At 39.8% G+C, this 18,392-nt stretch overlaps 1 protein-coding gene across 1 annotated transcript in view; it reads left to right on the forward strand.

The window, feature by feature from the left end:
* GRK5 (G protein-coupled receptor kinase 5) overlaps nt 1-13,479 on the forward strand; it is a 336,045-nt gene extending 322,566 nt beyond the window's left edge. Inside the window, exons 15-16 of the mRNA XM_044665627.1 lie at nt 4,879-5,010; nt 12,656-13,479. Of these exons, the coding sequence (XP_044521562.1) occupies nt 4,879-5,010; nt 12,656-12,754 (231 nt within the window). The 3' untranslated portion in view covers nt 12,755-13,479. The remainder of the gene's footprint in view (nt 1-4,878; nt 5,011-12,655) is intronic.
* Nucleotides 13,480-18,392: the final 4,913 nt, after the last annotated feature.

Below are 18,392 nucleotides of genomic sequence, written 5' to 3' on the forward strand. Positions count from 1 at the left end.
TGACTATTCTCAGACTTTCCCTCATCTCCCATTCCAAAATAGTTATAACAACAAAGTAATTTGTCCCTGTCATTTGTGAAAATGGAACATGACTTCAAAAGCATTAACTGGCACCATTCTAGAACTTCCTAAAGAACGTGGAATAATGTAAGGCTCTCAATCTGTAAAAGAAGAGCTTTGTATCTTTAGGCAAACCACTATTAATAGCAATCATGCTGCCAAAGCATGAGTCAGCCCAGCGTGTCAGTAATAATAATAGCTAGCATTAATATAGTACTTAATTAAAGTTTGCAAAGAGCTTTATAAATATCTCATTTTGTCCTGGGGCAGCTAGGTGGCAGGCCTGGAGTCAGGAAGACCTGAGTTAAAATCTAACCTTAGATACTTACTGGCTGTGTGACCCTGGGTGAGTCACTTATCTCTGTTTGCCTGAGTTTCCTCATTCGTTAAATGACCTATAGAAGGAAATGGCAAACTATTCCAATATCTTCCAAGAAAACCCCAAATGGGGTCACAAAGAGTCAGACACGACCGAAAATGACCAAACTAAACACATTTTATCCTTACAACAACCCTGGGAGATAGATACTATTATAATCTCCATTTTACAGATGAGGAAACTTGGGCAGACTGTGGTTAACTGACTTGTTCAGGCTCACACAGCTATTATCTGAGGCTATATTTGAGCTCAGGTTTTCCTGGTTCCACCAACATTACCTAGTATAGAATTACATCATTAGGTCATAGATTTAAATCTGGAAGAGACCATCAAGTTCAACAGTAGCTAGACTGAGTAAGCTAGATGACACAAGGGACTGGGCTGAGTCCACAACACTGGGCTGAGTTCCATTCCAGCCTCAGACATTTACAAGCTATGACCCTGGGCAAGTCATTTAACCTACACACCTCAGTTTCCTCTACTGTAAAATGAAGATAATAACAGCACCTGCCTCAAAGAGTTGATGTGAAGATCAAAAGAGATAATATTTGTAAATTAATTTTACATTCCACATATGAATAAACTTAGCACAGCACTTGGCTCATAATAGGTACCATATAAATGTTTATTCCCTTCTCCCAACTCCCTCATTTTACAAACGAGGATATGGAGGTCCAGAGAGAGTAAGGGATTTGCTCACATCAGCTTTAATTGCCTGAGACAAGATTTGAAGCCATGTCTTCCTGACTGCAAGACCAGGACTTCATCCAGTCCACCATGGTTCCCCTTGGATAGCTCTCATTCCTACCCAACAAACATTCATGAAGCATCCAGGATATTTAGGCAAAGCACCCTGTGGCCCAACAGGGATGCAGGGAAAGAGGAGCATAATAACCTGCCCTCAAAGAACTCACATTCCCCCATATGCAAACAGAAGTGCATACGTGATAACTTAAGGAGTCAGTACTAACAATTAGTGGAAATGGTTTCATTGCCACTAAACCATAATGAGTTGGAATGTGGTTTCATTTGTGGATGTGTGTGTCTTTTTAAGAGTACCCACATTCCTCAACTGATAAGTGGTCAAAGGAGATGAACAGGCAGTTTGGGGGAGAAGAAATCAAAACTATCTCTAGTCATATGAAAAAGTGTTCTAAATCACTATTGATTAGACAAATGCAAATTGAAACCATTCTGAGGTATTATCTTATATCTATCAGATTAGCTAAAGTGATAGAAATGGGAAATGACAAATGCTGGAGAGAGTATGGGAAAACTGGGACACTAATACATTGGTGGTGGGATTGTGAACTGGTCCAACCATTTTGGAAAGCAATTTAGAATTATGTCCAATGAGTTATAAAACTAGGTATATTCTTTGACCCAGCTACTAAGTATTCTGTTTCCCGAGGTGATCAGAAAAAGGAAAAGAGCCTAGTATGTTCTAAAATATTTATAGCAACTCTAATTGAGGAATGCTTATCAATTGGAGAATGGCTGGAATAAGTTGTGGTGTATGATTGTGATGGAATACTACTATGCTTTAAGGAATGACAAACAGGTTGGTGTTAGAAAGACTTGCATGAAACAACGCAAAATGAAATGAGCAGAAGCAAGAGAAGAGAAGTTATATACAGCAACAGCAATATTGTTCAAAAAATAACTGGGAGTGACTAAGCTATTCTGAGTAATATGATCATGCAAATCAGCTGCGAAAGACTTAGGAAGGAAGATGCTATTCCTGACCTCCAGAAAAAGAATTGATTTATGAAAGTATGAATTATATAATCTCACATAGATATCTATATCAAACATTGGCTTTCTCCAATGCAGGATTGGGAAGGAGGGAGGAAATTACAGAACTCAAAAAAGAAAGGAAGGAAGGAAAGAATGAAGAGGAGAGAGAGATTGAGAGAGAGAGAAGAAAGAAGGGAGGAAGGGAGGGAGGAAGGAAGGAAATAAGAAAAGAAGGAAGGAAAAGAGCAAGGGAAAAGGAAGGAAAGAAGATAGAAGGTTAGAGATTTAAGATTTTTAAGAATTAAAAGTATCTGAGTATCTCTGTACTTGCCTTTCAACATCAGCTTCCCTATCAATAAGACAAGAGCATTTATTGAGACCCTCCTTATTCTTCTGCCCCTGGCTTCCTCCAGTGGAAGCAATAAAAAGTCTTGAGGTCGCATTTGTTTAGAAAGAGTCAATGAGATGCAAAAATGGCATTCATTTGCTGTGTGACCTTGGACAAGCCTTTTTATATCTTTGGGTCTCAGTTTATTTTTCTGCAAAACACAAATAATTAATATTACAATATTGATTGGCACATGCAAGGCATCCCCAAAGTCTTAGTTCAGTTTTAAGTTCCTATTGGTGGAAACCAGAGGAGGGAGGACCTCAGTGAATGATCTTGTATTATCAAATGCAGAGATATTCAGATATTAAAAAAAAAAAAACAAATACCAAGTCTGTTTCCCAAGGTGATCAGGAAAAAAGGAAAAGAATTTATATGCTCTAAAACAGTGATGGGCAAACTACAGCCCATGGGCTGGATGCAGCCCCTGCAATGTTCTATCGGGCTAAGGGACATTATTCCTAATCTGATTAATACAATGAGTAGCATACAGTACAATGAAACTTCAAAAGAGTTGCCTTAGAAACAGACTGACAGATGAGCATTTCCTTTCCTTTGGCCCCCTCTTTGAAAAATTTGCCCATCACTGATCTAAAATATTTATGGCAGCTCTCTTTGTGGTGGCAAAAAACTAGGAGTTGAAGGAATGTCCATCAATTGGAGGAATGGCTGAATAAGTTTGGTATATGATTGTGATCACCTTCAAACCCATTATGTTTTAGGCTCTTAGAGCTTAAAACTGCATTGATACACTAGGGACACCTTTAAGATTTGTGTGTGTGCATTCCCTAGTATACCTCATATCTTCATGGCGACCTCGTGAAGCATGTACTGGAGATACATTTATTCCTGTTTTAAATGTAGGAGACAAGAGATTCCAAGATGTTATGTAGTTCTCCCACGTTTATATGGTGACGAACTGTGTCAGGGTAAGACTCTGAACCCAGCTCTTTTGTGATTCCATGAACTTAAACTCATGGTGACTTGATACTTATCTTGCAAAAGTCAAATGAGATTAGTGGAGAACTTGAAGACGGGAATCCTAGGTTCAAACCCTAGCTTTTACCTGTATTAGCTGTAATTGAACATAAACAACTCATTTAATGTCTTTGTGCCTCAGTGTCCTTATCAGTAAAATGAGGAAAATAGCACCTGTAATGTTGCCCTCATACGGTTGATGTGAGACTCAAGTGAGATGATTTACATGAGGAACTTTGCAAATGTTAAAGCATTATGTCACATATTGTTATTGTGGGAAAGTGGTTGGTAAAGCATTATATTAATGTCAACGCTTGTTATTTTTAGTAGGACTAAAAATCTTTTCAATAATACTGTTTTTAGTACTATCATCTCATCAGTGGCATGGTGGGGAAAAGTGTCATGCCTCATCTTCCCAAGTTCAAATCTGGCTTCAGATATTTACTAGCTATGTGACCTTGGGCAAGTCACTTCAACCTTATTTGCTTCAGTTTCTCATCTGTAAAATCAGCTGGAAAAGGAAAAGGCAGACTACTCCAATAATTTTTTTCCAAGAAAACCCAAAATAAAGTCATAAAGAGTTGGACAATCACTGAAACAGATGAACGACAACAAATTCATTAGGGAAGAACCAGCTAATTAAAAAAACATATAGGCTAATAAATATTGAATAATTATCTGCAAGGTGAAGAAAAGGGCATCAAAGGGCATAGACTTAGAGCTAACGAAGATCTTAGAAGCCGACTAGTACAACTCCTTCATTTTACAGATGAGTAAACTGAGGCCAAGAGAACCTAAATGCTATGTACAACATTACACAGATAGTAAATGGAAGAATCAGAATTTAAACCTAGGTCTTCTGACTCAAAATTCAGCTCTTTCCACTTTATCAAACTTCCTCCAGGTAGAATTTTTCTGAAACATAACAAGATGTCCATAGCTTTGCTCTAATAATTTTCTACTTTAATTTCCTTTAAAAAATACTCCTTAAGAACTTAAATCAGTCAAGATTCCCTGTCTCTTCCATCTTTCTATCTCTTAGGAGAACACCTTGAGACTGCTTCCCATTCTTCCACTAAAAGAGTCCTCCTCCCCTGCTGGTTGCCTTAGTTCTATTAGTAACATTTCTTAGAAACCAAGGATGAGAGGCTTGGTGCAACCACTTGCCTCTCTTTTAAAAAGAGAAGAAATAAAGTTTTGGGGCCTGAGAAGGCAATGTGTTCTTCCTTGTTTCAGGGGCCTGCTAGGTTGTCTGTCTGCTTTGACTTTCTACTTTCTTCGAAAAGTAACAGGATGTGGCTTCTAATGCATGTATGGTTTTGCCTCCATTTCTCAGATGATAGAAACTGAATGTTTCAAGGAGTTGAATGTGTTTGGACCAAACGGTACTCTTTCACCCGACCTGAATCGGAGCTATCCTCCTGAACCGCCAAAGAAAGGGCTGCTACATCGAATATTCAAGCGTCAGGTGAGACTTCAGGTTCCCATGAAATATTGGTAGAAACACAAGTAGAGTGAATCCATCCACGTTCAAGAAAATACAGTAAAATTTTGTCGTAGGTTCTTGTGCCATGGTTTTGGAGTCAGAAATGCTGAGTTCAAATTCTAGTACTATTAGTTTATGGCTTCTGTACCTCAGTTTTCCCCGTCTGTAAATTAGGCTTAATGATACTCATAATATCAGTCTCCCACCATCGTTGTGAGGATCAACTGAGATAATATGTAAAAAGAGCTATTTTTAAAGGGCCCAGAGGTGAAAATGAAAGAATCAGGCTCCTAGGACTTCCTTTGTGCCATCTCCTAATCCATAGAGCAGGGACTACTTGGGTGTTAGGTCATCATTGTATGGTTTGGGTGGCATTTTGTTGAGTGACTTGGAGTCAAAACTTGAGTTGAGGTTCCCTTTTTGCCACTCTCTGATAGTGTGACTTTGAATAAGTTTTCAGATCTTCTCTAGAATCAGAGCTGGAAGGGACCTTAAAATCTAGTCCAACCTACTGATGAGCCCAAAAATGAGTCCAACGAGGCTGAGAGACTTTCCCAAGTTCAGACAAAAATAGGAATGACAGAACCAAGATTTGAACACAGTTCCTCTGATACCAAATCCTCCATTTTTTTTCCTCCTGCACCATGCCGATAATACCATCCCATTTAGCTCATAGAGTTTTTGTTAAGTTCAAACAGATGATGCGTGTAAAGCAGGCTATCAATGTTTAGAAGGCTATTCTGTTTAGAAGCAGAAAGATGGAACTTAGAGAAGGATATCCTACAGATTCTGTCTGGGAAATTCTAGAACCAAAAAAAGCCAAAGAAGTAGTTTCGTAAGTAGGTTTCCAGTTTTGTTGTTCAATTGTGTCCAACTCTTCATGTCCCCATGTGGAGTTTTCTTGGCAAAGAAACTGGAATGGTTTGTTATTTCCTTCTTTGGTAGATTAAGGCAGAGGTTAAGTGACTTGCCCAGGATCACACAGCTAGTGGGTATTTGAGGCAAGATTTGAACTGAGGCATTCCTGTCTCCAGGCCCAGTATTCTATCACCTAGCTGCCTCCAGGTTTCTTAAAGCCTACAACAAGTTCATCTGGGGAATTTTCTTAGAGGCTAGGATCCTAGGTCAGACATTGTACTAATTGAAGAATCACGACCCTTGAGAAATTGACTGCACAAGGAAGACAACTCTGATGTGACCAAAGAGGAAAGTGAAAGACCAAAGGACCTCAGAGACTAATGAACCTCATTTTATAGGGGGTGAAACTAAGGCCCCATTTGGGGGAATGACTAGCCCAATGTCACAGAACAAATCATTGGCAAAAAGAGGATATTGGGACAACAGGAAAAATATAGAATGAAGATCTAAATGACCTAGTATTGACTGACAGTACTAGAGGCTAGGCTCAGTGAGTCCCAGGGAGTGAAAGAAAATCTGGCAATTGTAGGTAGCCAGTTCCAGGAGTTGATTTTGATTCTCCAGATTCCATAGACAAATTCTGACTTTCTTTCCAAGTTCACAAAGCAAGAGAACCCAACAATGTATTCTACCCCAAGGAATCACTGACTTATTTTGCATGCAGGAAAATAATGTGGTGGGGGTGGCATAGAATTAGGAATCTAACATCAAATGGACTGTGGAGATATGCTAGGGGTCAGATGATTTGGGTTCTAATCCTAGCTTCTCCACTGATTTCTATTGTGGGGGTGGGAGTGGGGAGGGCTGAGGGAAGGGAGAAAGTCAACTTCATTCTTAGCCAAAATATTAAGTAAGCACTATGTAAACACTATATTCAAGGTCTGGGGAGAGTTGAAGTTTGGGTGTGTCATTTTCCCCTGCCCTCATGGAACTCATGGTCTAGGACAGGGATAATACACATACATGGTATGAGAGAACACTTTAGTGCATCAAAAAGGCACGACGTGTTGATGAAATGTGAGGAAGGAGAGATCATTCTTGGCTGGAGGAAACAGGCTGGTATTTAGAAAGTAAGAAATGCAGAAAAAGTATTGTCCTTCTTCTGATGAATCAGTTCTAAGCAAACTTTTTGGAAAATGACAGAGCCATAGATGTCCTCTTTCTTTCCAAGACTCTGAGTAGGAATAGGAAGAAGGGAGAGATTTCATCAAACTAAGATGCCATCAAGCATTGCAGACTCAGGGAACAGGATGAGTCAAGGCCCAGAGACTGGAAAGTATTGGGCATGTTGGGTCAGTGGTTCATAGTCGAGAATGGCAGGAGCACAGGATATATATAGAGGAGTAGGATGAGAGAGCACAGCCTTATCCTTTGTTATGAGAAGTCAGTTGCTATACACTACCAGAGGGTCAGGAGATCCATGCATGTACATACAATGGAATGGGTGAGTTCTACATGATTAAGGCACTTCCAGCAAAACTCAAGGAAAATCAAGAGCCACTGCCTGAGGCAATCAGGAGTCTCCAAAAGGTCTTGAGGGGTTTTGCCATAATTAGATCTGAACCTGAAGAACTTTAGTCTGGTAGCAGAATTTGAACCAACTTAACAGACACAGATTAAGCAAATATTATATGCCATGCAGTATGCTTCATTCTGGGGACATAAAGATGAAAAACCCCATAATGGGGGCAGCTCAGTGAATTGAGAACTAGGGCTAAAGATGGGAGGTCCTGGATTCAAATTGGTCCTCAGACTTCCTAGCTATATGATCCTAGACAAGTCACTTAACCCCTGTTGCCTAGCGCTTACCATTCTTTTGGCTTGGAACCAATTCACAGTATTGATTCTAAGTCAGAAGGTAAGGGCTTAAAAAAAAAAACTCCATAGTGCCTGACTCCCAGAAGCTTACAATGTAATTGAGAAGATGAGGAGAGCATATAGTTTGTATAAATGGGTATGACACAAGATAGAATGTGTCGTATAGAGGGCAAAGGATGGAGTAGGACCATGTGCTTAAAGAAAATTTGAGGAGGAACAGATTGCCTTCAGCTCAGGAGAATCAAGAGAAAGCAGATTTTTATTTTATTTTATTTTATTTTATTTTCATTTTGAATATTTTCCCATAGTTACATGTTTCATGTTCTTTCCCTCTCCCCCAAACCCTCCACCTCCCTTAGCCGACACACAATTCCACTGGGTTTTACATGTATTATTGATTAAGACCTAATTCCATATTATTGATAGTTACATTGGTGTGGTCATTTCAAGTCTACATCCCCAATAATATCCCCATCAGCCCATGTGTTCAAGTAGTTGTTTTTCTTCTGTGTTTCTCCTCCCACAGTTCTTCCTCTGATTGTGGCTAGTTTTCTTTCTCATAAGTCCCTCAGCCTTGCTCTGGATTCTTGCATTGCTGCTAGTAGAGAGTTATGTTTGACTGTACCACAATATATCAGTCTCTATGTACAATGTTCTCCTGGATCTGCTCCTTTCACTCTGCATCAATTCATGGAGGTTATTGGAAGCAGATTTTTAAAGAAGCAGAAAGATGGAGGGAGGGACTGAGGCCAGGTGAAAGCAGAGGCAAAGCCCCATTGGGAAAGCACTGTAGTCGGTCAGGAAGGTACTAGCGAGGGCCTGTATAATGGTGGCAATTGAGTTGTGGAGGAAGAGATGGAAAACCTGTCACTACCTTTCCAAGCTCAGGCATCCCACCACCACCACCCACCCACACACAGTGGAGATATAAGCATCTGTCCTGTCTACCTCACTAAGATGCTGTGAAGCTCCAATGAGATGATGGATCTCATGGTACTTTAAAGATGTAAAGTTTTATTACTGTTAAAGGAGTGAGGGACACTAAACTATCTCATATTATTTTGCCCCTTCAAACAGTTCCTACTAACTCCTCAGCTCTCCTTTCTGGTCATCCCTGCTGTAGGGACAGAGAGGTCAGGGCTTTAACTTTGGTGAATCAGTTTTCTTGGGATTGGCAAAGAGTACAGATACAGTGCTGCTTTGGAAAAGGTATTGGGGAGGGGGTGCAAGAAGCAGAGGGTGATGCTTCTTTGAGGGTGCCATGGAAAGGAAAGGACCAGAGATCTCCAGCCTACTCCAGATTCCCTGAAGGACAAAGTATTCCCAATTAGTTTTGGAGTGTGGGAAGGTCCATGGAGATCCAGGCATGGATGTGACCTATCAAATGTTTGCTCCATTTCCTTTGATATTTCTTTTCCTCAGATCCAACAATATGGAATTGCTTTGTGACATACACCAACTTTTGAGTTTGAATTGGGAGGAGAAAGGAAGAGCCTGGAGCAGCAGGTCTTGAAATTTCCTTGCCATTATCCTTGTGAAGGTTCCCTCCTCAACTCCATGATCCCATGCAGCTCACATTGCTCTTCTTCCTCTCCTCCCTGACTCAAGCAACAAAGGAAGCCAAACCTGTAGCTCCCTAGTGTAAGGGGGGGAAAGGGGTTTTATGGGTTCAATATATTAAAAGATGGTTGCCAGAGGACTGAACTATTATCAATCCTCAAGAATAATCTCAAGTCAAAATTGACTTTTATGATGATTTATTTACAATTAGGAAAGTTGAAAGTAGGGAAATTGAGAGAGAGAAACCCTGGCTTGGACCAGGCAAGAATTTAGAAGCCCCAGCAGAGGAGCACAGAGGTTAATTAAACAAAGCTTCTAGCCACAAGGCCTTTTACAATTAGAGAGGCAAGAGAGGCCTCCCTGAGCATAGAGCCTCCAGAAACGCCAAGGGAGAAAGAGAGGGAGAGTCAGCCTAACTTACCCACGTGACAATTCAAAGAAGATATTTAAAACAATCTCACCAGGGTCTCAGCATTCCAATACTCCTCCATGAACTAGAAGTCTGTCACCAGACATCCTCTTCCACCGAAGACCTCTCACTCACTCAACTCCCTCTTTTTAAAGGGGTCACTTCCTCTACCTCCCTCCTAATTTGCATGTCTAATCACAACAGACACTTCTCATAGGACGTCTAGGGGGCAGTCAGTTGATTCTGATTCGTCACTCACTCTAGCACAGGTGGGTTATGGACCTCCCAGAATTGGAGGTGTTCTTACCTTTGATGATTAAATCTAAAGATGGGCAGTATGGACTTAATCTAATTATCACAGTAGCTCCCTTCCTTCTTGAGCTATGTCTATTCCTAGAGCCAAGAAAAGAGAAAAAAACTAGTTGGACCTTCCCTCCCTGGAACAGTTGTTAGGAATTGTGATGTCTTCCTAATATCTATCCTGGTCCAAATGTCTCTCAGGTCTCAGAAAAATGGCAAATTCTCTGCAAATACTTCATTAATGATCCTGAACAAAAAGAAAACTTTAGTAGCAAGAAGTGTTCTAAGTCATCAACACAAGCACAACCCAGCTCCGGCTCATTTCCCAGATTACCCTTTTCAAAGCATCTGGAAGTCAGAAGTTCTGGCACACCCTTATCCCTACTTCTTCCTATTGTCTATCCAATGCCCCCATTATTACTCCAACAATCTCTCAACAAGTCTGATGGACACAAATGATACACAAGATGCCCTCATAGCCCTTAGGATTTCTCTAAGGAGAATGAGACCCTAATGGAAATCTTCAAGTAGGCTAGAAAAGTACTTCCAGGGCATTTTCTTTCTCTCTACTATATGGTAGTGTAATTGAAAAAGCACTGAATATGGAATCAGAAGGTATGAGTTCCAGTCCCAGTCCTCTAACTTACTCCCATTATAATCTTGGGAAAGTTGCTTTACCTCTTTGGATCTGTTTCCTTCTTGGAGAAATGAGGTAGTTGGGCCAGATATCTTTAAAGTCCCTTCCAGTTTGGAATCCTAGGTGGTACAGTGGATAGAGTACTAGGTCTGGAGTCAAGAAGATCTGGATTCAAATCTGACATCATTTATATCCAAGTTGTATGGCTCTGGGCAAGTCACTTAACTTTTGTTTTCTTCAGTTTCCTCACCTATAAAATCAGGATAATAATAGCACCTACTTCCCAAGGATGCAGCTTGAATGAAATGAGAATGTAAAGCATTTAGTACAATGTCTAGTTCAAAATAAGTGCTATATAAATGTTAGCTATTATTATTATTATTATTATTACATTATTTAATATCCAAGAGTTTATTTGATCGATTTTAGTGATTGAGTTGTCCTCTAACTGGGAAAAATTTTTATAACAAATTTCTCTGACAAAGGTCTAATTTTTCAAATATGCAAAGAACTATGTCAAATTTTTAAGAAATCAAATCACTCCCCAATTGACAAATGATGATGAAAGGGAAGAAATCAAAACTATCAATAATCATATGAAAAAATTATCTAAATCCCCCTGGTTAGAGAAATACAAATCATAGCAACTCTGAAGTACCACCTCACACCTAGCAGATTGGCCAATATGACAGTAAAGGAAAATAATAAATGTTGGAGGGTATGTGACAAAATTGGGATACTAATATATTGCTGGTAGAGTTATGAATTGATCCAACCATTCTGGAAGGCAATTTGAAATTATGCCCAAAGGGCTTTAAAATAATGTGTGCCCTTTGATCCAGCAATACCACTACTAAGTTTGTATCCCAAAGAGATTTTTTTAAAATGCTAAAGGATCTGTTTGTACAAAAATATTTATAGCTATGCTTTTTTGGTGGCAAAAAATTGGAAACTGCGAGGATGAACCTGGATTGGGGAATGGCTGAACAAACTGTGGAATATGATAGTGATGGAATACTATTGTGCTATAAGAAATTATGAGCTTCTTGATTTCTATAAGAAATGGAAAGCCCTACATGAACTGACTTAGAGTGAAATGAGCAGAACCAGGAGAACATCATACACAATAACTGAAACATTGTGGAATGATCAAATGTACTTGACTTTGCTACTAATAGCAATGCAAAGATCCAGGACAATTCTGAGGGATTTATGAAAAAGAACGCTATCCACATCCAGAAAAAGAACTGTAGGAGTAAAAATCCAGAAGAAAACATTTGATTTATCGCTTTTTTATATAGGTATATGATTTGGGGTTTTGGTTTTAAAAGATTATACAAAAATGAATAATATGGAAATAGATTTTGAGTGATAATATATGTATAACCCAGTGGAATTGCTTGTCAACCACAGGAGTGAGAAGGAACAGGGGAGGGAGACAAATGAACCGTGGAACCATGGGGAAAAAACTAAAATAATTTTGCAAACGAGTTCTTTCTTAGAAATTCTCTAGGAAGAAATTCATAGTTGCCTGGTAAGTGGATTCCAGGCTAGATACTAGAGATATTGTCACTGGAGTCCTTGAGGCTCACTGAACCCCACAAGAACAATCAATAAGGGAATTCAACAAGTACAACGTACAGATTGTATCAGGATTCTGCAAAGTTCTCTAATACATTGCCTTGATAATGCTCACTTGAGCTAGAATTAATTACTCCTGTAAGCCTAGTCTGCACAGAGAAAGCACATAAAATAATGGAGAGCAAGAGACAGAGATAGGAAGGTGATCCCTCACTGTGCTTTCCTTCCCTTCTCTTCTCTCCATAAGCTTAAATCCTACACAATGGGCCCCTGCCTTACAGAGATACGCTCATTTTCCCATTCAAAAAGAGCAAACAGTTTCCTTTTAAATGTTTGTTCCGGCTCTGAGATGTCTTTCTCTGCATGTCATTGTAGCAAGTCTAATGGCTTTTTCTCTCTTCCAGCATCAGAACAACTCCAAGAGTACTTCTAATTCCAAGGCAAATTTTAATCACCACATCAACTCCAACCATGTACGTTCAAACTCTACTGGAAGCAGCTAGTTTCAACTCAAATCTGGGAGTTACAAATGGGGCCAAGCCCTAGTCCTTCCACTTTAGAAACAGAGATCCTGCCAACAAGAGCCTCCACCGTAGCTGAGTTAGGCCAATGCTTCCACCCCTCCAAAAGCCAGAGAGGGGCCCTGTCCAAACCTCGGAAGTGGAGCCTCCAATTTTCCTGAAGAAATTCCCACTCAGGTCTGTTTTTCTGGAGGGGCTCTTGGACAGCTGGTGTGATGGCACTGGGTCTCTGTAGAACGTTGCAATAGAAATCCAACTGATAAGACGACTTGCACGTATTTAAATAGCATCATACCTAGAACTGAAATTTGTCCTTATTATTTTTAAAGAAAAGTTTTGTAAATTTCTCTATTGTCTCAGTTTACATTTTGTATATTTGTATTTAAATGAAAGTCAGACTTTGAGGGTGTATATTTTCTGTGCAGCAGCCGTTGTAAAGCCATGTGTTTTAAGACATTGAGGGGAAGGGGAGGGCAGGGGGGGATTTTAAAAATGTGACTCAAGACTTCCAGAGCCTCAAATGAAAATTTGTTGTTTTTATTAACTGTAGAGAATTACTCCAATTTCACATTAGCTAATGGGTTATATTTCCATACACATTTGATGGCACAATTTATTCCTAACTAACTTACATCTGTTTGTATATTTGATTTATAGCAACACTGCATACAATCTGTTAGTTTGTAACGTCTTGTATTAAATGCTTAAAAAAAAAGGGCACACTTGTGACTTAACCCCATTTGAGAATTTCCTCCATGTGAGGCTAGGACCTGCTGGCACCATTCAGATTAGTGCCAGGTTTTTTGTTTTTCGTTTTTTTCCATAGATCATCAAAATATTCATGGTGGGATTCAGGGTCCTGTTTTCTATTCTCTATCCCCTTTTCACATTAGAGATAGTTACCAGGGAGAGGAAGCATGGTAAGGGCCTGGATGACGTTGGGACAATGGTCCCTGGGCAGAGAATATTGACTTTTTTACAGAACGTGTCCTGACTCCTTGATTGCATTCATTTCCTTAAGGTTTGGGTTTGATTTTTTTTTGAGGGAAATGTAGGAACGATGAGAATTGAAGGAAATTCCAAGTGTCTTAAATTCTTACAAATAAAAAGAAGTCTAGATATAGAAGTCTGTATCTTCCCTAATGTTTAGTTGAGAAATCTAAAGATAAGAAGGAAGCTTTCCTGAAACTTTTCAGTGCCTCTGCATGTAACAGGGTTTCCCCATGAGATGTCCTAAAGAGAAGGAATACAATAGTCTAGTCTAGAACAAAGAAAAACATAAAACTAGGCCTTTCATATAAATTCCTCCTGGTTCCTAGTGACGAAAGGGGTCTCGAGTTAGAGAGTCCAGCAGATGGGGATGTAGGTAAGTAGCCAAAGATAAGGTAGGAGTTGACTTCCCTGCCTTCTCTGGGTCAAAGTTAGATGGCCCATGGAGAGGACCAGTGGCCAAAATGGTAGCATGGCATTTGAGAGGCCAAACAAAGGCAGTTCTGACTTAGGAAAATAAGAAAAGGTGCCAGCCATTCTCTGTAAGGATGTCTTTCAGCCTTTTAAGGCCAGACCAGAGGTTTGAAAGAAAGAAAGGCCTTCCAAGAATGAAAATGTAAGTTAGGAATATAGGGGGTAACCCCAGATAGGATCCACAGATCCAAGTGGTATAAAAGTACTCTGGAGACAGTCCCTGGGTCAGAGGATTGAAAGAGATAAACATTGTAAGAAACTTCAGAGGTCACCTAGTCCCACTCACTCATTTCATAGATGAGAAATTCAAGGTCCAGAGATGTTAAGTAACTTGTTCAGGGTCATATTTCCTTATAGGGGAAGCAGATATTTCCATGTAAAGAATTTCATCCTTAACACTGGTTTCCCATCTCTCTTCCAAAGAGGACACATTGAACAAATTATCCTCCTCTCACACTAGCACCCCAAGGTCTCCCAACTAAGAAAAGTGATCAATGGATTGGTCTGGCTCCCCTCGAGGCATGCCAGGCACTTGCTGCCACCATTTTCCATGGTCTTCTGTACTTCTGGGCTGTGGTTTAGTGGATTGACAATGTCTGGGGAGAAGAACATTCAGAGCTTACTTTCTTTGAGTGAATCAAATAATAGTGGGGTGAGTTTTTAGGGAGAAGCATCTTGTGAGAATTAAATCCACAACCTAATTTCATAATCATAGAATGTTTGAATTAGAAGAGACTATAGCTATTATCTAGTTCAATCCTTTCGTTTTATATGTGGGGAAACTGAGGTCTGGAGAGGAAAAGGTATTTTCCTTGAATCTAGCAAGTGGTAGAACCTCACCCTTAGATGCCAAGCTTTGGTACTGTGCCTTTTGGGAAGTATACATATGCTAGAAATGGAGATAGAAAATTGAGATGTATAAATTTGAGGTGGTTCTACAAGAAAATGGATAAATGGAAATATTTTCATTTCCCTCATATACCTTTAATCTGCAGTATTAATTTCTGAGTCCAATATCTCCTGGACTAGTTTCTGGGCTGACTGGCCATCCAATTTCCTTGGGTCAGGTTGGAGGTAGATACTACCATCCATATTTGCCATTGTTGCCAAGGAAGTGGAAATACCATTGAATAACAGTATTAAGTCCCGTAACTTTTTGCTGATCTTCTCTCTTTAAGGCAGAAGAGAAGATCATTCTGTAGAAGCCATTAGCCTAAAGGACCATGCAGCCAGTCTGACATCAAGAATTCCTCTCTATCCAATCTATTGGGATTCAAAACTCTATATGTGGATTATCATTGGGAGAAAATGTTCATGCCACAAAAAGAATATAGTAGTTGTTTTCAGTGTCAAAACTCCACACTGATTTTAAATGGCCTGGGGAACATTCAAGATTCCTACTGTTTTTCTTTTGGTTTTTATGGTCCTTGGGTCACTTGCACTATATCAAAAGCACAGGTCTCGACATTGATTCCTAGAGAGACTTGAGGCTATTGCTCTCTTGTTATAACGGCTATTAATGATCACAAGAGTTGCAGCTGAACTTACTTTGCTGCTAAGACTTGGAAATCATTTGAGCCAAAAGGCCGGTGCCCAGCTGTTACAAGAGAGCACCTCATTAAAGTAATGCCCAAGGGACTGTCCTTTCATTTCACTAACTTCAGAAAGTCCCTCCCCTCCAAGCTTCGTCTTTTGCATCTGTTTTAAGACCCCCCCAAAAGGTAATTATTTGTCCAGATATTTTTGGATGATCTGAGGTTTTAAAAAAAACCAAATCATTTGAGCTCTATGAGGAAGAATTCCTCTTTTTAAGGATGATATTTTGCGCACAATTAGTTAATAGACATAGTGCCTTTTAGATGAGACCCAAGGAGTGGGCCCCAAGTTATACAGAAACTTTCTTCACTTTGTCTGCTCCTGCCTTCAGTGAGAGAGTGGTTGTCCCTGAAAGTATCTGTCCCTGAATTTATCATCATTATGACCCATTACTGAGTTTCCTCACTGGGCCTGGGGATCACTCAAGATACTGAAGTCGCCCACCTCCCACAACACACATCCTAGGAGGCAGTTCCCAAAATAGACAGGAACACTTTCTCTTTTTGTCAATGTTAAAAGAAAAATACTTAGAGGGGGGAAGAGAAGGTAATAAGCATATTAAGCACCTCTTATGTGCCAGACACTGTGCTAAGTACTTTACAATATTATCTCATCTGATAATTGGAGCTGCAGAACTTTGCACAGATTTCCACAAGTACTCCCTTGATTCCATGTCATCCTCCATTGCATTTTGAGTAGCAACGAGAAGATGCATCTTCTTTCTAAGTTGTTTTGCTCTTTGCCAATGGGAACATAGTCATTCCTGGTTTGGGGGTGGGGTTGGGTGGTATGGTGCTGCTTTCACTAGAGCAACGCCTTACAGGGTAATAATGCAGGGACAGATTTTACCTCAGGTTCTGGGTACATGCAAATGGATAACTCCACTGGCTTCAGTGGGTGCTGCTTGGGAACAGAATTTGGCCTCGGGTCCTTAAAATTTCATGTGGAATCCCAAGCAACTTGAGTGCCTCCCCTCTGAAGACAAGACAGCCTTTTAGGAGACCAGAAGTTCCTATGCCTTGCTTGAGTGATTATCAAGAAATATCCATAGTGTTGAAGTTCTTCCTCTATTCCCAACCCCCTTTTTCTAAAGAAGAACCCCATTTCTCACATTTCTAAATCTTTTCCTTTGCCTAATGTTGGTCATATGATCCACCCATGCTAGGAGTCTTCTAGAACATGACCAAACCAACAGTGAGCCACACTTCTTAAGCCTATCAGCCTTGGGTTGGGGCCATGCCAATCTCCTTTGGTAAACAGAACAGAAGAATCAAGAGCTCGGTGTCCCCAGATTATAGGAAGAACATCTTGTCTCTTGATAATCAGGTGGCCCCCAAGAAATATTCACTCACTAACGATAAATACATAACATATCCTGTCCAGGTAATCTTTTTGCTTACATCTCCCTCCTTACCTCATGGCTCCTGAGTAGCTTCAGGAGTCAAGTGAGCAATTGAATGTGTCCTCTTTGAGTTGCCACTTTGTTTTCAATCTGAGACACACTGGTGTGACTTAACATTTTGGCCTTTGGGAAGATGAAGGATGTACACATTTATTTGTGCAAAATTCATACCGTGTAATTAGGTCATGAATGATGGTGTGTTTTCTTCCACAAGCATCTCTCACTTAGACAGATAAGCTTTCTTTACCTGCTTAAACAATGTCCGCCCACCCCATTTAAACACCAACATTGCAGATTCACACTCATGCCCGAGGACATATTTCCAGTTTAATTTTTGAAACCTGTTTTACTGTGGTCAAAATGTGTACATATTTGGAAATGTTGTGCTTTCTCCAAGAGGGAAAGGGCTTTTCCAAAGGATTTAAATGTGACTCTTATGAGTCAGAAAATCATTTTTGTAAGCACTCCAAAACAAATGCTCTTGGTTGGAATAGTTCATGGCTTTTGATCTTGTTTTAATAATAATGATAACGATAATAATAACAATAACCATCATTCCAGCATCTTAAGATTTCTCTCTCTCTCTGTCTCTTCCTCTTTAATTTCCCCTGGAAGATTTTCACACTGTTTGATAAAACTAGCTTTGTTTCTTAGGTTTTTCTGGAGATAGTGGTTTTTATGTTCCCTGGCTGCCCTAATTCTCTGTACATTCTGTCTAATAACGTCACAGTGCTGCTGTATCTAGATCAAACCACTGTTTTGTTTTGTTTTGTTTTTTTAGAAAAATAAATTCCTTAATTTAAAAAGACACATTAAATTTCATGCAATCTGTCTTAGGCACTCTTAAGGCTTCCGTATCATCTGCTTGTAGCTTCTGCATGGCGACACCTATGACTACAGATCATTGTTGATCATTACACTTGACAATTGACATCAGTCACTGCAAATGACAAGGCTTAGACCTTTATTCACTCACTCATTCATTCAACATTTAAGTATCTTGTTTCCACAAAGGTCTGTGCTTGATGTTGAAAGAGACTGAATTCAATTCAGGTATTAAGTACCCACCTTGCTCAAGGATGCTGTGCTTAGTGGTAGACAAAGACTAAGATAGTTGTGGAACCCTTGTGGAGCCTACATTCTAGGAGATACAAAGAT

Source organism: Gracilinanus agilis, chromosome 2 (genome assembly GCF_016433145.1).
Source record: "Gracilinanus agilis isolate LMUSP501 chromosome 2, AgileGrace, whole genome shotgun sequence".
NCBI classification, from domain to species: Eukaryota; Metazoa; Chordata; class Mammalia; order Didelphimorphia; family Didelphidae; genus Gracilinanus; species Gracilinanus agilis.